The 25,216-nt window shown below is 44.1% G+C and overlaps 1 protein-coding gene and 1 long non-coding RNA gene across 6 annotated transcripts in view; one reads left to right on the top strand and one right to left on the bottom strand.

Moving 5' to 3' along the window:
- Positions 1-25,216, top strand: part of CTNND2 (catenin delta 2) — a 1,111,183-nt gene that overhangs the window by 1,071,802 nt on the left and 14,165 nt on the right. For all 5 annotated transcript variants that reach the window (XM_070774843.1, XM_070774845.1, XM_070774847.1 and 2 more), the window contains one exon: positions 21,976-22,102. In XM_070774843.1, the coding sequence (XP_070630944.1) occupies positions 21,976-22,102 (127 nt within the window). The remainder of the gene's footprint in view (positions 1-21,975; positions 22,103-25,216) is intronic.
- Positions 799-13,957, bottom strand: LOC139178068 (uncharacterized). The gene is made up of 4 exons (XR_011562497.1): positions 13,870-13,957; positions 9,501-9,641; positions 2,674-2,795; positions 799-962 (listed from the first exon to the last, which is right to left on the bottom strand). It is a non-coding gene; the product is annotated as an uncharacterized lncRNA (long non-coding RNA).

Consider the following 25,216-nt stretch of genomic DNA (forward strand, 5'->3'; position numbering starts at 1 on the left):
TTGTCAGAAATTTAATGGTGCTAAAACTCAGGAGCTAAAGAGGGTTTAAAATGTGTCTTAATGTGAGGAGATTCAAGAAAGACGGGCTGGAGAAGCTGAAGGTGATGTTTTCGGTTGATCCATGATTTTAAAATATTGAGAAAGAGCTGTTGTTCTTAATGATTTCCAAATTGTGCAGTTGCAAAATGAAATGAGGACTTTGTGCTCAGTGTAAGTGCTACAATGGCAAAGCTCAAAATTCACAAAAGCTTTTCTTTTTGAAAGGTCCTGTGGTGAGAAAATCCAAATTCATTCATCCTTACGAATAGTTTTTAATCAGTGAGGCAATAGATTTCTATTTTGTTCTTCACTGACAGTTGAGAGATCATTTTCTAAATGCCTGATCCGTATCTATAATTACTCGTCTTTCTAATCTGTTTATTAAATACTATTATAGGCTCAAGAAAGGAAGAGTTCCAAAGAAAACGTGACATGTAGAGCAGCCATTGTGGCTGAAAGTGAAATATGGAACAGTGATTGGCAACTGCATTGGTTCAGATTTACGTATTGTGGATTTACTGGATAAATTAAGGGCAAGAAAATTACAGAGAAAAATCTTGAAGAATCGGTAGAGTTTGCATGAATTAGGAGATAAGAGGAAAAGAGCGTTATGGACAAGAGGGAAAAACACAAGTGGATAGATGTAAACTGAAATAACAATGGCATATCTATGGAATGGAATTAAAGGTCCACCTGTCATTGGCTTCTCTCCTCCTTAGGACCCAAGCACAGAGGCCAGAACCACATTTCCTTAGCTCAACTACTTTATTTCACTTAGAGATCCATTTAATAAATCAGAATATTCTTTTGGCTGGGTGTATTGACCACAATATGTTGGAGTCCAGACACATTGTGAGCCAAAACGGATTTGCATCATCCAAACCTTCAACTTCAGTGAGGCCTGGACTTCTGATTTTTCTCCCCTAAAGGAAAAGAAACAGAAGAATGTTATCACACAAAGGCTAAATAATGCATCACTTTAAAAAAAGTCCTTAAGATTAGATAACCACAAAGAGAAGTTTCAAATATCTTAATCATCTGTATTTTTGCAGAGGATGTTTTCTAAAAGGAAAGAAGGTGAGCCTTGGAGCAGACTTGATAGAGGGCTGAAAGGAAAGCAGGCGATCAAAAGTTCTTGACTTTTTGAACACTAGTACTTAAAAAAAAAGTTGCGGTCATGACTGACAGCGTGATTATGTTTGATGATGGTAGGGTTTGTTGGGACAACTGGTTTTGAAAGAAAGGAGATAAATTTGAGGGGAGGGTGAGATGGGGACATAGAATTATAAAATTGCAGAAAGCATTTCTTATAAACCCTTACATAATACCTTAATCATATACACATCTCAAAAAAATATATAGTTATATTGTTTGGGATACAGGCTAAGTTACTCTTAACAGGGAGACTCAAAAATTCAGAAATGCAAGCTAAACAGGTATCCCTTTCTGTTGCATGGGCCTGTACCTGGTTAGGCAGGTGGTCAGGTGGTCCAGAGTCAGCGGTGACCCTGGGATCTGTCTTGTTATCGTGCCTTGTACTAGGGTATCATCATTGCCTGTGTGTACCAAGCTCCCTAACTGAGCTCTTCCCCTCTCATTGCAGCCCGTAGGAAAAGTGAGGGCAGGTGATGTTCTCTGAAGTGTGTGATGCAAAAGGGACCAAGCTTCTGATCCCCTGTCACGACCAAGAACTCAATCATGTGGCCACAGCCACGTACCCGGCTGTGAGGGAGGGTAGGAAAAGTGAGCCACCAGGAACCCTGCTAAAGCTTGGTGGCAGGAGGAGGGAGTTATTTTACTAAAAGAAGGAAGGTGTCGAATCAGCTCCAGGAGTCATTTCCTTTTGTTCAAATGTCGGGTTAGCCAAAGTTTATTCTGATTTTTCTGTAATGTCATGTAGAAAAACCGAAACTTTCTGGCTAACCAAGTATTTTAATTATCCATTGCAAATCACTAAGGGGGCATATTATTCCATTTTTGAGTGGCTATGATTTTTCAGAACTCTTATATGAAGTAAAAATCTCTGTATGTGTACTATCTGTCCTCCAATGCTATACTGAAAAATCTACTTTCTCTTCTGTAGGATAGCCTTCCCATTTTTGAAGCCAGTCATCATGTCTCCACAAGATCATCCCTTTTCAATTGTAGGGATGGCAACATTTATTATTACTACAGCTATCAAAAAAGCAAAACCTAAAAATTGAAAGTTACATTTTCATCACTGTGCAAAACTTAGAACTTAAGGCCAGGACACAGCATCGGGGCAGCCCCTGTTGTCAAGTAGAGAGAGACAATTTTTCCGGCGTTCAGCTTATAATGCTTAGGTTCATTATTTTGCTCTAAGTATTGCAAAGAGCTCCAGAAAGAACAGCATCTACTCAGCCACTCTATGAGCAAAGTCCTTTGTTCATAAATGCAGGGATCAGATCAAAGACAGATCAGATATCAGAATCAAACTCTGCTGATGGTCACCAAGCTTAGAAACCAGACTCATTCTCCCCCATGAATAGTCATGGCCTTGTGTTTCTATAGTTGTGGTCCTGTGGGGTCCCCCACCCTCCTACCCCTCCCCAACACCCCTTGACCCTCCCATGCCTCCCCTCCCCACTCCCCCACCAACCCTCCTACCCTTACCCCTTGGGATCTTGCTCGGTGAGCTTATGTCTCAAAGAATGCCAAACCACCTGTGCTTGAAAACTTGAAACCGAACAAGGTAGTCTTTCTGTGGATAGAGATATTGTATTCACTGTTGCCATCTGGATGAGAGAAACAAAGCATAAAACTAATCTTTAAATGCCCTTCCTTTTATTGTCGGGAAGACAGACTCTCAGGCCACAGGTACCATTCAGCCAGTGAATAATGAGCTTTGATCGAGTGAAGTCATGCCCTTCACGGCCTGAATCACTCAGGACTCTCTTTTCCTACTGCCATGGGATTCATTACATTGGTCCCACCACTGTCACACTCACAAAACGAGAAATCAATAAGTAATTATGGATAGGGAAGGGAGGCCTGCAGATTTCCTCAAATGACCAAACCACAGCGGGTGAGCGAGTGGACACGGTGCTCACGGCGTCTTTCGCTGCTTCCAGGAAACTGGCCTCTGTACCTCGGTGAGTCAGTGGTCCTGATCCCTGTGAATTGAAGTCACGGTTCACATTTCACGTCCCTCATCACTCTCCCTTGCTGGACATTTAAAAATCAATACTGGATTGCAGCGAGAACTAGAAAGATATCTTGAAATATTGTCCAGGAAAACACACAAGATGATCAAAATTCAAAACTTTGATCTCAAAGCTTTGCAGCAAAAGGAGCAAGAAATACTTTTATACTTGCTGTAGCATGTTGCCATCTTGAGAATAAATAGATGTTTTTCCTTGGTGCGTATTTAAGGTGGTGATGGAAAAGCAGTAAATCCTCTATAGAAATAAATGACTGAATGTAGAGCTGTCATTCTATCAAGGAAATTGCCCACCAGGAATTTATTCATCTTTCTACTGTACTGGAAAATTCTTCACCAAGAAATGACTGGAAGCACATGAAAACTTTTGATCACAGTCTTCTTTCTTGCATTTTTTAATTAATTAATTTTTTATTGAAGGATAATTGCTTTACAGAATTTTGTTGCTTTCTGTCAAACCTCAACATGAATCAGCCATAGGTGTACATATATCCCTTCCCTTCTCTCTCCCCACCCCACCCCTCCAGGTTGATATCGAGCCCCTAGTTGAGTTTCCTGAGCCATACAGCAAATTCCTGTTGACTATCTATTTTATATATGATAATGTAATTTTCCATAATTAGAGGAAAATTGCTTTACACTGTTGTGTTGGTTTCTACCCTACGACAACGTGAATCAGTCATAATTATGGTCAGGCTCTTAAATAATCTGGATGCTGTGTCCTCCAGACTTACAACTGTAGCTCGAGTTCTTTTCTAAATCATGCACATCAAGCTCGGGTAGGAAACAAAGAGGCTGAGGTTAAACTCGGTGATGATGCTGTCTCCTCCATAAATCTGGGTGTTTGCGTGTTGATTTTTGTATTGACAAATAAGGCCCTCCTTCATGAGGTCCGCTGACCTCTCAGAGACCATTCTCAGACACTCATCATATGATATCTGTCCAAAAACAAAGGCACAAATGGGAACAGAAGCAAAAATCAATTGTGCAGAAGTGGAAATCGATGCACATGGCAGATGCTAAACAAGAAGTGACTAAGTTAGAGCTGCTGCGGGGCTGGACCTCCCAGCTGGGGAAATTCTACCCAAGCAGCATCTAAGTTCAATGTTTCCTTTCTGCCTCTGCTCTCCCAGGTGGCTTTACTGTAACATTTTAAATCAGAACTTCCAAAAGTACCCCAGAGACAAAAGCAGGGGAAAAGGATTGAATTGGGAACTAGAAAACTCACTAAACTTTTCTTTTTTTGGAACTGAAGTTGATTTTCAATGTTGTGTTAGTTTCAAGTGTACAACAAAGTGACTCAGTTATACGTGTATATTACTGTTGTTTAGCCTCTAAGTCGTGTCCAACTCTTTTGTGACCCCCATGGACTGTAGCAGCACCACGGACAGGCTCCTCTGTCCATGGGTTTCTCCAGGCAAGAATACTGGAGTGGGTTGCCATGCCCTCCTCCAGGGGATCTTCCCAATGCAAAGACTGAACCCACGTCTCCTGCAACTCCTTCACTGCAGGTAGATTCTTTACCACTGAGCCACCGGTAAAGGATCCTCCTGCAATGTGGGAGACCTGGGTTTGATCCTTGGATCAGGAAGATCCCCTGGAGAAAGGAATGGCTACCCACTCCAGTATTTTGAGGACCTCCCTGGTGGCTCAGATGGTAGGAAAAAAAAAAAAAAAAATCTGCCTGCAGTGCAGAATTCCATGGACAGAGGAGCTTAGCGAGCTACAGTCTGTGGGATTGCAAAGAGTTGGACGTGACTGAGTGACTATCACTTTCATGTTTATATTCTCATTTAGATTCTTTTCCATTATAGGTTATTATAAGGCACTGAGTATTGTTCCCTATGCTATACAATAGGACCTTATTTTGTTATTTATCTATTTTTCTATTTAACAGTGTGTATCCATTAATTTCAAACTTCTAATTTATTCCCCCATTTCTACTTTGGTAGCCATAAATTTGTTTTCTGTGTCTGTGAGTCTATTTCTGTTTTGTAAATAAGTTCATTTGTATCATTTTTTAAGATTCCATCTGTAAGTGACATCATATTTGTCCTTCTCTAACTGACTTCACTTAGTATGAGATTCTCTGGGTCCATCCATATTGCTGCAAACGGCATTATTTCCTTCTTTTTAGGGCTGGTCTATATTCCCTGTGGGTTTCTCAGGTGGCTCAGCGGTAAAGAATCCACCTACCAATGCAGGAGTTGCCGGTTTGATCTCTGGGTCAGGACAATCCCCTGGAGAAGTAAATGGCAACCCAATCCAGTATTTTTGCCTAGGAAATCCCATGGACAGAGGAACCTGACAGGCTACAGTCCCTGGGGTCACAAAGAGTCAGAAACAACTTAGTGTCTAAACAACAAATATTCCTTGTATATATGTACCACATCTTTTTTTATCCATTCATCTGTTCATGGACACTTAGGTTTCTTCCATTTCTTGGCTACTGTGAATAGTGACACTATGAACTTTAGGGTACATGTCCCTTTGAATTAGAAAAAAAGCTAAGTTTAATGTAAATCTACCACCATTCTTGTTACTTTAGGCAATACACTCAAGCTCACCCTTCCTTCTTCTAGTAGATGGGATGAGCTACATCTAAGAGCGCTTTCATTTGCTTGGGGAGAAAGGACGTGATCAGTTTATTGTCTCTTCCTACCTCACCTGCTTCCTCTCTCATAAGCTATTCCTTCTTGTGTCCCAGTGCCCTGCACCCCCACCCTCCTCCCAGGCTCTGCCAGGAAAGGGGGATCAGCAGAGAGGAGAGAGACCCTGGCCACACGATTGTACCCTGGCCTTGGTATACCCGGCCTACAACAGATGCCCATGTGCTGGCTCCTTCTCTCATGAGGACAGTGGTGTGGTTTGCTCATGCATGCATGCTTAGTCGCTTCAGTCGTGTCCAACTTTTGCAACCCTATGGACCGTAGCCTGCCAGGCTCCTCTGCCTGTGGGATTCTCCAGGCAGGCATACTGGGGTGTGTTGCTGTGCCCTCCTCCAGGGGGTCTTCCCAACCCGGGAATCGAATCTGAATCTCTCATGTCTCCTACATTGGCAGGTGGGCTCGGTACTTAATACCAACCTCCAGCTGAGGACCGCTGGCCTGGACCTGACGTCTTCCAGCTAACTGCTCCAGGCTCTCCATGCGCCTAAGGCTTCCACTATCCTGCACTGAGACCAGAGCAGATAGACATTTTCCACCCCGTAGCTTAGTGTGGGAATTCCTGTTTAAGAAGAATATACTTTATAAATATAAAATTTTCTACAGCCTTGGAGGGGGCTCATGCAGTGGACGATCCTGAAACCTAAGCTTCTTGAGCTGCATGGTTGGTCCACCTCTGGCACTGAGTCTGTGCTTCACCCTGATCATGGTAATTCCTACAACCCCCAAACACCAGAGAGCCCGTGGCCAGGCAAAATAAGGAGCTCACTTCCCAGGCTTCAGGAGATGGGGGATAGGCTGGGGAATGCCCAGCCCATCAACTGCCTTCAAGGAAGCCCTCGCCACCAACGTTCTCCACCCACTAGTGAACTCTCAGCCTAAACTCATGTAATCTGGAGGTGGGGCATGTGTTATACTGCAGAACCTTATTTTATCCCCTACGTCCACAAGGGTGAATGGATGATCTAATTTTTTACTTTGAGAATATATGTGGAACAATGGGGCATCTGTTGTTCCCTGCTTTGGGACCTTAGCCAAAACACAGGCAATGGAAGAAAATTATGTTAACATCCTGTCACATACCTTGTTGCAAGTATTTAATCATCTAAAGTTGTCCTCGGGTCTAATCAGTTGTGTCTCGCACCCCAAATAAACATGGCTTACAGCAGTTAGAAATTAATCACCCTCTGTTAGTTTCCTATTGCTGCATTAACAGATTACAACAAACTCGGTGGCTTAAACACAAATTCATGATCTGAACAGTTCTTGAGGGCAGAAGTGCAAAGTAGGTTTCACTGGGCTGAAATCAAAGGGTTGGCTCTGCAGTGAGTAAAGTGGAGCTTTGGGGAACTCCCGCAGCTGGGGTTGGGGACAAAAAGAAGAGGAGCCAAGAAGGGGATTTGACTCCTTTCTTCTGTCATCCCTGCCCAGTTCCTATACCTGCCTCACCTGCTTCTCCCTGTCCTCTCTTTAAGTCTGGAGCTGAGATTTTCAGCATTGTTGTGTTGCTGTCAGTGAGTCGCTAAGTCATGTCTGACTCTTTGCAGCCCATGGACTATATCACACCAGGCTTCCCTGTCCTTCACCATCTCCCAGAGCTTGCTCAAACTCATGTCCATTGAATTAGTGATGCCACCCAACCGTCTCATCCTCTGTCACTCCCTTCTCCTCCTCCCCTCAATCTTTCCCATCATCAGGGTCTTTTCTAATGAGTTAGCTCTTCGCATCAGGTGGCCAAAGGATTGGAGCTTCAGCATCAGTCCTTCCAATGAATATTCAGGGTCGATTTCCTTTAGGATTGACTGGTTGGATCTCCTTGGGGTCCAAGGGTCAGCATGGTAGCCATTAGTGAGGGGTTGGCTATTGAACATTTGAAATATGATTAGTCCTCTTTGAGATATTCTCTGGGCTCATTGGTAAAGAATTGCCTGCCAATGCAGGAGACTCGAGTTCAATCCCTGGGTCAAGAAGATCCCCTGGAGGAGGTCATGGCAGTCCACTCCAGTATTCTTGCCTGGGAAGTCCCATGGATGTAGGAGCCTGAGAGGCCAGATTTTAAAATCCCATATTTTAGATATATGGGATTAAATAAATATAATATTAAAGTTAAAAACAAAAAACTGTTGGTCCTGGATGCACCCCCTCCTGAAGCTGTCTAGAGAATCCATTTCCTTGCCTTTTCCAGCTTATAGAGGCCGCCGCTCCCTTTGGCCTTTTGCCCCCTTCCTCCATCGTCTAAGCAGGCAGCATGGCTTCTCTGATTTTCTGTCTCTGCTCCCATGGTCACATCACCTTCTCTGAATGCCTGCCTCCTGTATCTCTCTTTGAAGACCCTTGTGGCTGCATTGGGCCCACTTGGATAATTCAGTGTAATCTCCCTCTTTCAAGAGCTTTAACTTCACCACACCTGCAGAGTCCCTTTGCTACATAATGTAGCCTGTCACAGATTCTAGGTAAGTAGGATGTGGGTATCTTTGGTGGGGGGAGCATATTATTTAGCCAATCACACCCTGTCACACTGGAGTCTAATTGTCCAGATCTGGTATCACACCTCTCGGACCAGGGTTTTGGCTCCTTCAAACTCTGTGATCACCATCTCTGGAGGGTTGCCCTCACCTGAATTCTCCTCCTTGACCTCAACCTGTCCACGTTCCAGTGGAAAAGGGTGGGGAAAGGCATCCTTTTTTTTTTTTTTAAAGTGGGGGTGGGGGATGCCTTTGTAAATACTTTCAGAGCTTAGTCACGTGGCCAAATCTCCCACCAAGAGAGGCTGAGACATGGGTCCAAGTGAAAAACAGTTTCTATTACAAAGTGGGAAAATGAGAGAAAAGTCTACCAAGATGTTTATGCCCGAGAATGTTATGCACATGCTGATGGCAACAGTCCTCTTGATCGCTGTACCCAGTTCTTAATAAAAACCTCATTTTGAGAGATCCCACCATGCTTCCGTTTGGTACTAGTAAACTCCTGGTAGTTAACCACGACATACTTTCTTGACCAAATTATATCAGTTTCTTTCTAGCTTGTCAAATCTTCTTAGTGATATCGGTTCTTTAGAATTAGTTCAATGGTGATAAATTGAATTCCTAAGATGGATTTACTCAATGTTTGCTAAAGATGATGTGTGCGTGTAAAGTCGCTTCATCATGTCTGATTCTTTGCAACCTTATGAACTGGAACCCAATAGGCTCTTCTGTCCATGGGATTCTCCAAGCAGGCATATTGGAGTGGGTTGCCATGCCCTCTCCCAGGGGATCTTCCTGAACCAGGGATTAAACACAAGTCTCTTGTGTCTCCTCCATTGATAGTCGGGTTCTTTACCACTAGCGCCACCTGGGGAGCCCTTAAAAGATGGTACATACTGTGAAAGACTCTTATCCTTACATATACTGTACCTTTAAGTAGCCAAATCAATTTAATTAAATTTCATTAGAGGCACCGGAGCTGAAACAAACTAATGAACATAACTGGTGTGTCAGGTGGTATTTATTTTTGCATTAAACTGCAAATACTCCCTTTTGGTCCTTGAAGATTTAGTCTAAATATTTAATTCTAATAGCTTTTGGAATTGTTGATGGAATTAGTTTTAATGACTGTTTTAACAAACAGTTTACCTTAAAAATAGATGGAAGCTTGTTTTATTATAGTGAAGAGGAACTGTGAGTTTATCCTCAGGGAAAATCTGTCTTGGTCTTCAATCGCATAGTCTTCAACCGCGCTGAATACTCTGTTTCCATTTTTTTTCTCTATAATACCTGTTATTGAAATGAGGAGAATGTTTGTATAGCTACCACTAATTTGGAATCTTTTCTTTCTCTGCTTTGTTGTGATTACATCAACAGGTTTATTCCACTTTAAAAAATGACTGGAAAACTGGCACAATTTTGAGCAATCAAATTTTTCTTAAGTGAGCAGTGTCTCAGCTGGTTACCTTTTTCAGTGCATGGCAACAATTCAAATTTTAACTTTCATTTAAAAAATAGCTTCCTGATGAAGTGATTGAAGTACAAGCTGTAAATGTCCTAGGCTGAATGAGTGGATGAACTTGAGTTGCTTAAAAGCTCCAAGGATTTACACCACCCTTTCTTTATATCTCAAGTCACTCATAGTAAATTAGAATTGACGAGTTTTATGCGCCAAGAGCCTTCAAGGACAGCTAACACACACAAAAAAACATGTATTTGTTACTTCAGAACTAAAGAGTCTCTCTATGCCTATTGAGAAATCCTTGTTTAGATTCCAACTAAATCTTACCAGATTAAAGAAGTTCCAAAACTGTTTTCAAAGAGAGGAAAAACATATACAGGCTGACACTGTCCTCATATCTATTTTGGGTGCCAGCGAATATCCTCCGTGGAAAGAACAACTATTCTCCATTTTCAAGGTTAATTATTTATTGAAGCTTTTGTCCAAGTCAGAGATGTCATTTATCACTAGAAAAGATTTGTCGCTTCTGAATTCTAAGTATAGAAGACAGAACGTCCAAATCTCACTTTGAAGACAGAACTGCAAATGGGACACTCCCCATGTAACTTACCGTCACAGCTGTAGATATTCACTAATTTTGTCACTTTCCGCCCCATCATTGTCTAATCTCTAAAGGGCGCCTCTTCCAGAGGTCAGAGATCACAGAAAAAGTAACATGAAATCCCATGCCCTCTTTGTTTTCTGTTTGGAGGATAATTGCTTTACAGTGTTGTGTCCGTTTCTGCTGTACTACATTGTGAATCAGCTGTAAGTATACATATATATTACATATACATATATATGTAAGTATGTGAAAGTGAAATCGCTCAGTCGTGTCCGACTCTTTGCGACCCCATGGACTGTAGCCCCCAGGCTCCTCGGTGCATGGGATTTTCCAGACATGAATACTGGAGTAGGTTGCTATTTCCTTCTCCAGGGGGAATTTTCCCAACCCAGGGATTGAACCCGGGTCTCCCGCATTGTAGGCAGATGCTTTACCGTCTGAGCTACCAGGGAAGCCCACATATACATATATCCAAAATCACTGCAAATGGTAACTGCAGACATGAAATTAAAAGACACTTGCTCCTTGGAAGAAAAATTATGACCAACCTAGACAGCATATTAAAAAGCAGAGACATTACTTTGCCAACAAAGGTCCATCTAGTCAGAGCTATGGTTTTTCCAGTAGTCATGTATGGATGTGAGAGTTGGACTATAAAGAAAGTTGAGCACTGAAGAAGTGATGCTTTTGAACTGTGGTGTTGGAGAAGACTCTTGAGAGTCCCTTGGACTGCAATAAGATCCAACCAGTCAATCCTAAAGGAAATCAATCCGGGATATTCATTGGAAGGACTGATGCTGAAGCTGAAACTCCAATACTTTGGCCACCTGATGCAAAGAACTGACTCATTGGAAAAGACCCTGATGTTGGGAAAGATTGAAAGTGGGAGGAGAAGGGGATGACAGAGGATGGGATGGTTGGATGGCATCACCGACTCGATAGATGTGAGTTTGAGCAAGCTCCGAGAGTTGGTGATGGACAGGGAGGCCTGGCGTGCTGCCGTCCATGGGGTCACAAAGAGTTGCAAATGACTGAGCGACTGAACTGACTGACTGATCCGTCTATGCCCTCCCTCTTAAGCCTCCCTGCCACCCCTTCCTCCACGCCCTAGGTGCCGCAGAGCGCGAGCTGAGCTCCCCGTGCTCTGCAGCAGCTCCCACTGGCTCTCTGTGTTACACTTGGTGGTGTATATGTGTCAGTGCTGCTCTGTCTGTCCCACCCTGTCCTTCCCACACAGGGTCCACAGGTCCATCTTCTATATTTGTGTCTCTATTCCTGCCCTGCAAATAGGTTCATCTGTACCATTTTTCTAGATTCCATATACATACGGTAATATACAGTGTTGGTTTCCTCTCTTTCTGACTTAATTCACTCTGTATGACACAGTCTGCGTTCATCCACATCACTAGCTTGTGCTTAGTTGCTCAGTCATGTCTGACTCTTTGCGACCCCTTGGACTTTAACCCGCCAGGCTCCTCTCTGTCCATGGGGATTGTTTAGGCCAGAATACTGGAGTGGGTTGCCATGCCCTCCTACAAGGGATCTACCAACCCAAGGATCGAACTCAGGTCTCCTGCGTTGCAGGAGGATTCATTACCCTCTGAGCCACCAGGGAAGCCCTCTGTATGACAGAGTCTAGGTTCACCCACATCACTACACATGACCCAATTTTGTTTCTTTTTATTGGCATATAGTTGATTGAAAATGTTGTTAGTTTCTGCTGTTCAGCAAAGTGAATCAGTTATACATATACGTATACCCCCTGCCCCACCCAGGCCTGGTTCATCTCACCTCCTGAAGTGGTGGATGAAGATTTGGTACTTAACCCCTTTTCTCTAGACTCCCTTATCACCAGATTCTCCAAACAGTCCGTGAGATATTGCCCTTCCTCTCCATTTTTGCTGTAAGCTCTTTGTTACACAGATTGAACAAGTCATGTCCCTAATCCCCTTTCCCTGCTGGTCCAGCTGGCACTGTGCTTGTCCATCCCTTCTCTGTTCCAGTGCTGGGGGCAAGGCTCACCGCCCTGCTCAGCTGGCAGACACAGGATGCTCTCTAGCGGTCTGGTCCAGGGAAGGAAAAGGTGTGGGAACACTCTTGCTTGACACATTCCATTCCATCACATCCACACATTCTGCACACCTCCTGTGGGCATGCACAGCGCCCAGCTTCTACTCCAGAGCAGTGACTCTGGTCATCAGTGTTCCCTGCCCAGAAACATTCCTGCACGTTGAGCCCTTCATTCCAGTGGGCACATGGCACACCTCGCAGCAGGCGTGGGCTCCTGTATCCAACCGAAAGGAAGTTGGAGTGTATCGAATGAGAAATGGGATGCTCTCTCCCTTCTCCTCCTTTTCCCCAGCTCTGCTCAGGTTTGTGATTGGGGAAAACTGAGCATCTTTGCTGTGGACAGGAGCTCATGGTTTCTGAGCTGCAGGATGCAATAAGCAGTAGAGATTCGGGGAGGGGCAGTGTGTGCAAAGAGGTATGTTCTCTGAGAGCTGTACGTGTAATCAGCACCAATTCAGGGCCCAGGTGTGGCAGATATAATGATGCTCTAGAATTAGCTACACAATTGGTTAAAGAGGAGACAGTTTTATATCCTCATGTTGAAACATAGAGGACAGGGAGACATTACCATCAAAAGTGTAGTGGGCAAGCCATAGGCTACTTTTTTCTTTCTTTTTTTTTCTCTTTTTTTCTAGGTACCATTTTACCTAAACTAGCACTGCCTTCAGCCCAGCAGTATGTCAGAAAGGACAGATATACCAATAGCAGCAGATGAGGTTGCTCTCAGCTAAAACATTAAAAAAAAAAAACCCATAAGGCTCTGATAACCTTCATTTGTTATAGAACTGTAAGAGTGTAAGAACTGTAGAGTTAGCAATAAAGACTATGACATCGATTATCATTGCATTTATAATAACTAATGCAGTTATCTTAATTCATTGTCTTCAACTAGCAGAATCTATTAGGTACCTCTGTGTTGCAGGTACCATGCTAGAGACCAGGAAATAGCAAGGAAATAAACATGGCCCAGCCCTGCCTCACAGCTGGGCAGATGGACAGGCTTGCAGCAGACAGAAATGAAAGGTCATACCATTTTGTTCATAACAGGTAAGGGAAGGGCTTCCCAATGGCTCGATGGTGAAGAATCCACCTGCCAATGCAGAAGACACAAGTTAGATCCCTGGGTTGGGAAGATCCCCTGGAGAAGGAAATGGCAACCCACTCCAGTATTCTTGTCTGGGAATATCTCATGGACAGAAAAGCCTGGCATGCTATATAGTCCATGAGGTCACAAAGAGTAGGACACGACTGAGCAGCTGGCCAACAACAACAAGGCAAGTAAAAGCATACCAGCACTGCTAAAATCTCCCCTGAACCTCAGAGGCATAATTCATTTAGTAATAGTGATTTATGGAACATGTATTGCCCCACCTCCTGTTTACCTGGCTCCAGACTGAGTGGGATGAGTAGGATCTGACAGGTAGAAAAAGAGCAGGTGTTGTGTGAGGTCTCAGAGCTGCCTGATCAAAGGTGTAGGCTGTGAAAATGAGTCACGGGATGATTGTTGAGTAATCAGGTGTGAGTAGGATGTCGGGGGGCGGGGGACACCTCTCTGGCCTGAGTTGGACTTATTTTTGTTCCTGTGGAAGTCAACCTTGGGAATGCCATATTTGACACTGTCAAATGGAGTCAGAGCCCTAAGGGCCTCCTAGGATTTTGCCCTTTAAAGTGTATTCTATATCCCTATTAATCACTGCCAGATATATGCATACAAACTCCAAGCCAGTGGTTCCCAGCCACGCTATCCATTTTGAAAATACCAATGCCCAGACCCTACTCAGAACAATTTAAACAGGATCTCAGAGGCTGAGGCCTAAGCAGAACTATATTTAAAACAAATATTTAAATAAATAAAATATTTATTTAAAATAAGTATATATTTTTAAATATATTTAAAACCATATATATATTTTATATATATAAATATAGTTTAAACTATATTTAAAGGTGATTGAATCATTCTGCCCTTAATTTCTGGAAAAGAAACCAAGACAGAGCTGACCAGTCATCGTGAGCCCAATGGATCCTGGGAGAGGTGGGCCGACTTGGACAGTTGTCTAATTATACTTCTATCAACAGATAGACCCACGGTGAAAGCAGTTCTGAGCCTTGACAAACAGCTCCGTTCATTCTTTCCACACAAACCTAACATATTCATGTGCTGATCTAAATTGAATACCCTGCACAATTTCCAGAAAAAAAGGCTACGGGGTGAGTGTGTATTGTACTAAGCTCATGTAGACGGGTCTGAAAGTCACTTAGATCTTTCATCCCAACTCTGATGATGGAAGTTTCTCCAGTAGCACAGTCTTGGTGGAGATATTTGTGGGATGGTAAGAGCATGTAGGATGGAGATGGTTATAAATTCAGGGACCTCAAAATACAGAAGGAGAAGATCGGTCAGAAATAATATAGTGACCACCATTTAGACAAACCATGAGGATGTAATGGTCGTGAAGCTGTGAAAAAAGTTCCCTTGATTCTCACACTTTCTGGACCATTGAAAGTAATGATGTGGATGAGAGCAGCTTTGGGGAATAAAACAGTTTCATAAAGAAACACACCAGGAACTCTCACACAGAAGCTGAAAGGGGTGGAAGGACAGTGAAAGGGTAAGATAAAGAAAATCAGATTATTTCTGGTGGCAATTTAAAGTTCAATGACTTTGAACCCGTCTTCTCTTTTGGATTTCTATCTCTATATACTTGGAACAATTTAACAACCTCCAGTTTTAAGTTTAATGTGTTAAAAATAAAAACCAATTTGAGGTGCGGCTCTCGTATCACATTTTTGACAGCTTGGCTGGGTCTTGAGCTGAAGGGCACGACTTGGCGGTCATTCTGCTGGAGGTGAAAGACAGACGTGAAAAGAGTTCTTTATCATCAATATTAAGGATTAACGGCCCGGCCCTGGTTACTACGGTGGTTCTTCGTTCTGTTTCCTTCCCTGAACTTTCTTATCTAAGCCAAAGGGATGGTATGAAGGGGAACTCTGGTGAAGTACCCAATAGATTTTGGGGCACAGCCTCTGGTCTACAGAGAGTTAAAACATTAAAAAGAAAACATAGTCATCAAAGAGGCAAATAGTGATTCAAAGCCTGTGTGCCCAAGTTGTGTGTGTTTCTGTAAACCCCTTTCAAGCCTTTCTGAATAACAGTGGGAAGTCAGCAAATCATAAACTGATTGCAGGCTGGCTAAACAGCAAGGATGTCCAAGGCTAGTTGGATAAAAAAGAATATTAGCTCAGAATAACTTTCTCAAAGAAGATATGTCTTCATGTTCCTTATTCTTTAGAAAGAAAAATGTATATTTTTTTTCAGTTGAATAACTAAAAATTTCATGCAGTAAAAGATGTGCAGGGCCATGAGATCTACCCTCCAGGAAATTATTCAGCATCACTAAGATGAGTGTTGATTTCATCTGTGCCCTGGTCTCTAGCATCCGAGGCTACACCTTTCCATGGTGTGTGGAAGGATGTGCCTTCAGAATTAAAGCTGAGATCCCCTCTGCGTGTTGGTAACTGTAGCGAAATTGGAGGTCTTTGTTTTTGTCATCACACGTTTCACTCTGCATCAGTGGATGAGCGGAAGTTGGAGATGGAGCGTAACCAGGTCACCTTCCTAGCATCCCAGGGGCTCGCAGCTGTGGCTCAGACACTGCTGTAACCCAGAGCCTTCACTGGGTTTCCACTTTGTGCTGTTCCCCAGGTTCCTGCCTCCCACCTTCATTCAAAGTTTCTGTGCTCAGATGTGCGCTGGCCTTACACAAAGGTGTCTGGCTGGTTGGAGCCGGGGCGGGGGCGGGGCATTCTAGGCGCCTCTGACACCCTCCCTATCACCGCCGAATGTCCACCGATCTCACTGCCCACAGACAAGTCACCTGCACAGCTCATCTCTGTCACGTGTCTGCATTCTCAGAAGTGGGTCTCATGAAAGATTTGAAAGCTTTTTTTGGTGCTTTTTTTACCCCTTCCTCCTTCATAAGCAGGTTTTTTTTTTTTTTTTTTTTTTATTACAGCCCCTTTCCTGACACTTCCAGAGATGTAAATACTTAGTTGGTCTCAATGGAATCTGTGCTGTGCAAACTAAGTCGCTTCAGTCGTGTCCGACTCTCTGTGACCCATGGACTGCAGCCCACCAGGCTCCTCTGTCCATGGGATTCTCCAGGCAAGAATACTGGAGTGGGTTGCTCCAGAGGATCTTCCCAACCTAAGGATTGAACCCATGTCTCTTACACCTCCTGCATTGGCAGGAAGGTTCTTTATCACTAGCGCCCCCTGGGAAGCATCATTAACTCTGAACTGTTGCGCAAAACATCTGTACTTACCTGTGTGAGAGGGAGATGCCGAGTAATAGAGTGATACTGCCCAAGTCAAACCAGACTAGAACTGGGCCACGTTTATCCCTGATGTCTCCATAGGTTTTAGAACAGATCAGATATTAGCCAGTATTCTTATTATGAAGTACTGTGCCCCCCTTTCATGGTATATGGAGTATCATTAGTTACTCATGACCAAAGAAGCCAAGGTTTTGATTAAAGCAATTTCCTGAGCCACAACCTAGAACACTCCACGCACACACACAGTACATCATCTTTGAAATTGCAGGTGGACTCCGCGGGAGAGGGAGAGGGTGGGAAGATTTGGGAGAATGACATTGAAACATGTATAATATCATATATGAAATGAGTCGCCAGTCCAGATTCAATGCACGATACTGGATGCTTGGGGCTGGTGCACTGGGACGACCCAGAGGGATGGTACGGGGAGGGAGGAGAGAGGGGGGTTCAGGATGGGGAACACGTGTATACCTGTGGTGGATTCCTGTTGATATATGGCAAAACCAATACAATATTGTAAAGTTAAAAAATAAAATAAAAAATTAAAAAAGAAAAAAGAAATTGCAGGTGAGACAAACGTAAAATAATCTGCCTCAATTGGGACCTATTTAAGGACATTTCCTGCCAACAAAGCATTCCCCTCAAAAGAAAGGAATATCTTTTTAAAACAAGTTTGTAAGTTGTTCCCGTATGTGAGCAATGGGTCCATTCCCTTCTGAAATACTTTACGTGCTTCTGTAACACGCCCCTTCCCTTCCTCCCTATCCCACCCCACCCCCTGAGAATTTAAGAGGAATGCCCCGAATTCCTGCGGAGACAGTACATTTTCTTCTCCTACCTGGACACCTGCCTCTTCCCATGGCTCCCACCCTCCCTGTGATGGTTTTAGCTGTTTGCCCCTGTACACTTCTTACCTTGGTCACCACCAACTGCCCAAGACTGCTGGGTCGGCTGTCACTTCTAGACTCATCTCACTCAGAGGCTCTAAACAGCCAGCCGTCTGCCCTGGCATTCCCCCTTCCTCCTTCCCACCTCCCGTCCTTTTGCCCTTGAACCCATGGTCTGCTGTCAGTAGGACCCCCCTATATCCAATACCCATGCATACGTGCATGCTAAGTCGCTTCGGTTGTGTCTGACTCTTTGTGACCCTATGGACTGTAGCCTGCCAGGCTCCTCTGTCCATGGGATTCTCCAGGCAAGAATACTGGAGTGGATTGCCATGCCCTCCTCCAGGGGATCTTCTGAATCCAGGAATCAAACTCATGTTTCTTATGTCTCTTTATGGATTGCTCTTTCCAGAAAGTTCTCCTCTGCCTTCCATCAAGGAAACCCCCGGCACTTGTGCAGTGCCCCGACCCTCTGAAGATCCTCACCCCACTGACTAGTGTGCATTCGCCAATCTCCACTTTCCTCGCCACCCAGCTTAGATTCCAAGAGCTTCCATGACCTGCCCTTTGCATCTCTTTGTCCCTGTCTCCTTCCAGGTCAGTCTCCTGACCACCCCCATCCAATTCCATCTCCTCACACCTGCTCTGGGGCAGCTGAATGTGGCTGGAGAGAAAACACACCACCCTGGGTGAAGGACTCATCCCATATCCATGAATTCACTGCCACCAGCCTCAAGTTCCATCTCAGCTTCCAGCCACTGGACCACCTGGCGAGGGTCAACCTGCTCCCTGCTTACCTTGAGAACCATCTCACATGTCTCTTCTTCCTCTCTTCCTTCCTCTTCCCTACCTTCCCGTCTCTTCTTCCATCCTCTAAACTCCAACTGTTCCTCACTCTCAGCAGATGACCTCGCTTCTCATCCCGACCCCGCCCCTTCAGGAAATGTCAGAAAACAAGACCCTCCTTTTCTTAAGAACTATTTCCCTTCTCTCCTGCATCCCAGGTTTTTTCCTCCTCTGTGTCAAGACATTCCCATCAGCATGTGAAACACTGCAGTCTCCTCCAGGGGGTATATTAAAGCATCTCTGAGCTGCTCTAGCTCTTCAAGCCCCATTTCTCTGCTCCCTGTAATAGTCAGTCTTTGCCAAAGGCTGTCTGTACTCACCATTTCTCTTTCATCAATTCTCACTATCTTTTGAGCCCACCTGAGTTAAGAGATTTACCAGCTAGACCAAAGAAAGTTCTTTTGTTTTGGTCATGCTGACTTCCGTCTTCCCAAGCTCAGAGGTACGTTTTTGGTCCCTGTTTCCTGATCTTGCCTGACATCACAGCCTTCTAGCTCCGCTCCCAGCTCATCCTGGCCCTCCCCGTGCCCTCTGTACCAACTCAGTATTGCAGTGCCCCAGCCCTGTGCCCTCTGCTTTGCTCTCTTTGCACTCACATGCAAGGCTTCCATCTTCTCTCTTAACTTTATATGATATCTGTATACAGAACTCCAAAATTTTGCCTCAGGTCTGACATCACTCCTGAAATTCCAGGTTTCCGCTTCTGCTTTATTCTCTTTTCTGTCATGTCCCGCAGGCATCTCGAACTCGGCACGTCCCAGATGGCATTATTGATCTCACCTCCTAAAGCCACTCCCTTTCCACTGGCCCTTGTCTCAGTGCATGGCATCGCCAGCCCCATTGTTCACACCAGCAGCATCAAGGTCATTTATCTCTTCCATACCCGCCTACAATGCAGGAGACCCAGATTCAATCTTTGGGTTGGGAAGATCCCCTGGAGAAGACAATGGCAACTCACTCCAGTATTCTTGCCTGAAGAATCCCATGGATAGAGAAGCCTGGTGGGCTACAGTGCATGGGGTTGCAAAGAGTCGGACACAACTGAGCGACTAACATACACACACACACACATTTCTACACCCAGTAGCCCAGGCATCAGCAGATCCTCCCACCATTGATGCCAGACCAGCCCCTAGGTCACCACTAGCCCCCAGTCAGGCCAGGTTCATCTCTCCTTGACTGTTGTGGAAAAGCTCCTTATCTTATCTCCCTGTTGCTACTTGACTCTCCCCAGACTGCCCTGACACCCATAAGGTACCCTATTTCCTGATTGCCTCCTGCTCACTCCCCTTCCATCACAGAGACTTTCTCTTCCCCTCACAGCAGCCCAGACCTTTCCCACCCCAGGACCTTCGTCTCTGCTCCTCTCTGGGCTTGGAAACCCCAGCCTGTGTCTTCAGTGTCTGGCTTCTCGCCATCGGCCAGGTCCCTGCTCCCTTGTTGACTATTCCTGGAGTACTTGGCCAACCACAAGCTTTTCCTGTCTTTCAGATGAGTTTATTGTGTCAGTCTTTTGGTTTCCACACCTAGGTGTTACCATGTGATATTGGTCTTTCTCTGTCTGACGTGACTTAGTGTGAGATTCCCTAGGCCCATCTATGTTGCTGCGAATCACCTTACTTCATCCCTTTTTATGGCTGAGCAGTACTCCATTGCATCAGTGTTTATAACCACACCTTCTTTATCCATTCACCTGCGATGGACACTGAGGTTGCTTCCCTGTCTTGGCTGTTGTGAACAGTGCTGCCGTGAACCCGAGGTGCAGGTATCTTTTCAAATTAGAGTTTGTATGTTTTCAGTGTGTCACACTGTAGTATTACCATGAGTTTTCACTTGTTTATGGTTTGACTTTGGGTGGCCCATTGACTCTCTAAAGCTCAGATTCTTCCTCTGTAAAATGGAGATGATAATAGCATCTAACCCATGAGACTGTTGAGAAAATCTTGTCGTGGAGTAAACAGCTTTTAAAATAGCATACTTCTAATTTTGGCTTTATCCTACCAGTCAAATAGAGCAATAATGAGAATTACATAAAGAAAGACACAAACATTGAAATGAGTATAAATTCTATTCTTGGTTAGCTTTCATCTGATTATGTTTGCAATGATTCCTTATAGAGAATTGAGTCCCTAAGAAAAGTCAGGGGGGAAAAAAACCAAAAGAGTTGAAAATGGTTGTGTCTGTTAAGCAGAAGTTAAGAGTGGGGCAGGTATCTGTTTTTCCTTGATAATGCCAGTACTGTTTGACATCTTGCTTTGATAAAAACTGAACTTGAATTAAAAAAGAAAAAAAATGAAAGAAAAAAGAAATACTGTAACATCTTAACAGGAGTTCTCAGGGGAAGAAGAGAGTGGAACTGTTGGTTATTTTTATTTTCTTCTTTGTGCTTTCTAAATACAAAATGATCCATGATGTACTTATTTAGTTTTCATAATGAAAAATGGTATATATGCTTTTCCTATAGTAACCAGATGTTGGAAATGGAGAATTAATTGATAGGAGAAAGAAATGGCAACCCACTTCAGTTTTCTTGCCTGGAAAATTCTATGGACAGAGGAGCCTGGCAGTCCATGGAGTCGCAAAGTCAGAAACGACTGAGTGACTAAGCACATTTTTAATATGCTCTAATAATTCCTGGGAGCAATTCAGAGAACACAGCAACCTAGGTGTGATTACTCAGCACCAGTCATGCTGAAGGCCTTGAGCTGGTGGGAATGTGGGAATGTGGGCAGAAAAGAGGCTCAAAACAGTGTAAGGGAGATGAACCGAAAGAGACAGTGGTCCTCGGCAGTCTGATCACTAACAGATTGGTCCCAAGAACAAAAGAGTAAAGACTTGGGAAAACTTTAAAGCTGAAAAGAGGGCCAGACAGAGCTGGAGCCAGGTAGGTAAAACGTTGTTTCAGGGTCATTCTGAGCGTCCTATGTGTCTGCGTGCTAAGTCGCTTCAGTCGTGTCCAACTCTTTACGACCCTGTGGACAGTAGCCTGCCAAGCTCCCCAGTCCATGGGATTCTCCAGGCAAGAATGCTTGAGTGGGTTGCCATGCCCTCCTCCAGGGGATCTTCCCAAATCAGGATCAAACCCGTGTCTCTCATGTCTCCTGCATTGGCAGGTGGGTTTTTACCACTCACACCACCTGGGAAGCGCCTCTGAGGATCCTATTTTCATTTAAATACAATCTTCAGGCCAAAGCAGAGTTGCAAAGGGATTGCTTATTCCACACCTGGAAAGGAAAGCCAGCGCTTAGGGTAGGCCCTCCCAGCGTCAGGGTGATAGAGAAGCAGAAATCTGAGATCTGCTCTGACAGACTGGAGAAACGTTTCGCAAATTTGAATGCTCTGAATGCCCAGTGTCAGGAGGTGAGGAATCGCCGTGCCTTCCCCACGTGATGGGCGCGTGCTGTGCTGTCTGTTGCAGGACGGATGGTCACAGTATCACTTCGTAGCCTCATCTTCAACCATCGAGAGGGATCGGCAAAGACCCTACTCCTCGTCCCGCACGCCCTCCATCTCCCCCGTGCGCGTGTCCCCCAACAACCGCTCAGGTAAGAGGGTCCGGGGGCCAGCTATCTGCTTCTCTTGGATCCAAGCCCCTTAGCTGACCCCGCAGACCGGAGGGAGGGCCATCCCGACTGGGACATTTGCTAGAAATGTGAAATGCATCTGTTTTCTTTCTATAGCAGGGGTAACTCTGTGTTCTATATGCACAAACTCAGAACAGACATCTTTCTCATAGAGTTCTACAAATCTCTAAGAGGTGTCATAGGCATGAAATACACATCCTGGACCTGCATTCAGGGAGGAATAAGAATAAATAGAACCACCGAGTGTTTGCAGGTCAGGCTTTTCCATAGACATTTTTCCAACTTCAGGTAGTTTAAGTTGCATTTTATTGATTGTAATTGGGATACAAAGTAGGAGAAAGAGGGTGTGCTCTTCCCTCCTTGAGAATGACATGCATTGGAGAGCTATCGTTCCAGCTTTCATTACTGTTCTATACCTGATTTGGTTTTTATTATTACCTGTAAACCAGCAGATAAGTCATTTGCATATTCATATTACAACCAACCATGACTTTTAAAACATTCAATTTAATTTTTTCTAATTTTGTTTCATTCTTTTACAAAAAATTTTATTGAAATATAATTGGTATGCAATACTATATGTTACTGGTGTACAATATAGTGATTCACAATTTTTAAACATTATGCTCCATTTATATTATTGTACAATATTAGCTATATTCCCTGCATTGTACAATATATCCTTCTAGCTCATTTTATGCAAAATAATTTATACCTTCTAACCCCCTACTTCTAGATTGCCCCTGCCTTTGTCTCATTTTTATTGCTTAACTTGGGAACTAGCTTTTCTTATCTACTTGTAAAGACACCTTATTTTTAAACCCTTTTTCAATCGCTTATGTAATGCCAAAGATTAAAGAACTCATTGAAGGAAAAATATGAACATATTGCTTAGTATATAAATGGCATAGATTTTATTGTTGGTTTATTCTAGCATGCAATGAATAATTGTACTCACACATGCAGGTATATAAGCCTTTATTTAACAAAAGTTTTTCCTTGCCCTTCACTGCCCTCCTCCTGCCAAAGAAACTATATTTTCTGGAACCACATCTCAAAGGACACAGTACAGAGTGCCCTCGGCAGGGTGTCCCCTCTGCCCGTGAGCACGTTTGTCATGAAACTTTACATCATGCTTTACTATCAGAGCAGTGGGGAAAATCAGAAATGAATGGGGACTATTTGATTGGAATAAATTACCTTCTCCCAGCCCCTTGAAAGCTTTTATTTTTAGTGCTGTGTTATTGCTTGTAACATTTAGCTTCACACTGAACAAGACTTAGGAAACCCCGTGTAATTCAAGAAAGTGCCACTTGCCTCAGAAGCATGGAGGTGGCCTTTTACACATCATACTTTCATAATTCTTAAAAAGATAAGAAGATCAAACCAGTCAATCCTAATTCAGGGAATCAACCCTGAATATTCACTGGAAGGACTGATGCTGAAGCTGATGCTCCAGTCCTTTGGTCACCTGATGCAAAGAGCTAACTCATCAGAAAAGACCCTGATGCTGGGAAAGATTGAGGGCAGGAGGAGAAGGGGATGACAGACAATGAGATGGTAGGATGGCATCACTGACTCGATGGACATGAGTTTGAGCAAACTCAGGGAGATAGTGATGGACAGGGAAGCCTAGCATACTGCAGTCCATGGGGTCATGAAGAGTCAGACATGACTGAGCAACTGAGCAACAACAAATAGGTAAAGAGCAGTGAGTCTGGAAAGCTCAAGGATGGTATTTCTAAGAGCTCTAATTATGAAGAACCAGTCTGTGTTAGGAAGATGGAATCATATAATAAATTGGAAGGTGCCCAGGAAGAAAAGCACTGCCTTTCAGAATGCCAGCATCCCAAGGATGCAGCCAAAGTCCCACCTGGTAGTCCCCTGGCACAGCACATCGAAGGCACCCAATAAACACTCATGGGCATGATTTGATTTTTCCAGGAGCATCATCCTGGATTACCGGAGACTCGGACCACTGTGTGTGAGGTCACAGGAGATAATTACACACTTGCATAGTTTCGTAATGCCCACCATCTGTGCAATATTAGATTCTCATTTTAAAAGCTTTGTTCAAGAGGCTCCAAAATATTGTCCCTTCGTGATTGTTGGCAGTGACTCATAAAAGGCCAATCTTTATGCAGTAGACCTGGGAACAGAGGATCAAGAGCAGGAAGGGACCCTCCCAGGAGAGGAAGATGGAGAGAGAAGAGAGAAGAGAGGGCAGGGGTGGAAGGTGTGAGCAAGACACAGTAGCCTGGGTGCTGAGGATGTGCAGAAACTGGACCCAGAGCCCGGTTGAGATATGTGGAACAGTTGCAAGTTTCTTCCCTGGTTTCCCACTGGATTTACACCCAGATATTCTGATCCAATTCACTTGGGGAGAGAAACCAGGTGTAGCATCCATGTATTTTTGAGTATTTCAGGTAATTAATTCTTATGGGTAGCCAGGATTAGAAACCTCTAAGAGTTTCAAGAGCTGAGCAGTAAGCCTTGATTTTATTTGAAGGTCTGAGAGGTGGGTAGGGGGCCTTTCAGAAAAGGATGGGTAAAGGCCCCTTTTGTTAACTTCCCATCACTGGGCTGAGACATCCACTGAGCTTCTCCCTCTTATTTATTCTGGCTTTATTTCCTGACCTGATGAAGAGCTCCTCAAGTTTAGAAAGTGGGCCGTGACTCGTGTTTCTGTCCCCGGTGTCTGGCATGGGGCTTTGAACATAGAAGATACTAAGTTCAGTGAAAGCAATCAAGTGGCTCCGGGAACAAGCAGGCCCAGTGGGCTGGACCTGGGGGACCCTACAAAGGATGTAGAATCAAAAGTGGGAGGGTAAACTGAGGCTTGACTGGGGAGGGGCTTGGACACCAATGAGAGAAAGAGAGATTTATCCTAAAAGCCAGAGCTCCCCAGAGATTCCCTAGCCTTAATAATCACCAAGTGTACTTACTAAATATGGGTTCCTAGGCCCATATACTGAAAATTCAGATTCAGAATTTCAGGGATCTGGTTTTAGGGTCCCCAGGTTCTCAGGTGAGTGTCAAGGTTAAACAAGTTTCTGAAGCACTGCCCTCAGACAT

Source organism: Bos indicus, chromosome 20 (genome assembly GCF_029378745.1).
Source record: "Bos indicus isolate NIAB-ARS_2022 breed Sahiwal x Tharparkar chromosome 20, NIAB-ARS_B.indTharparkar_mat_pri_1.0, whole genome shotgun sequence".
NCBI classification, from domain to species: domain Eukaryota; kingdom Metazoa; phylum Chordata; class Mammalia; order Artiodactyla; family Bovidae; genus Bos; species Bos indicus.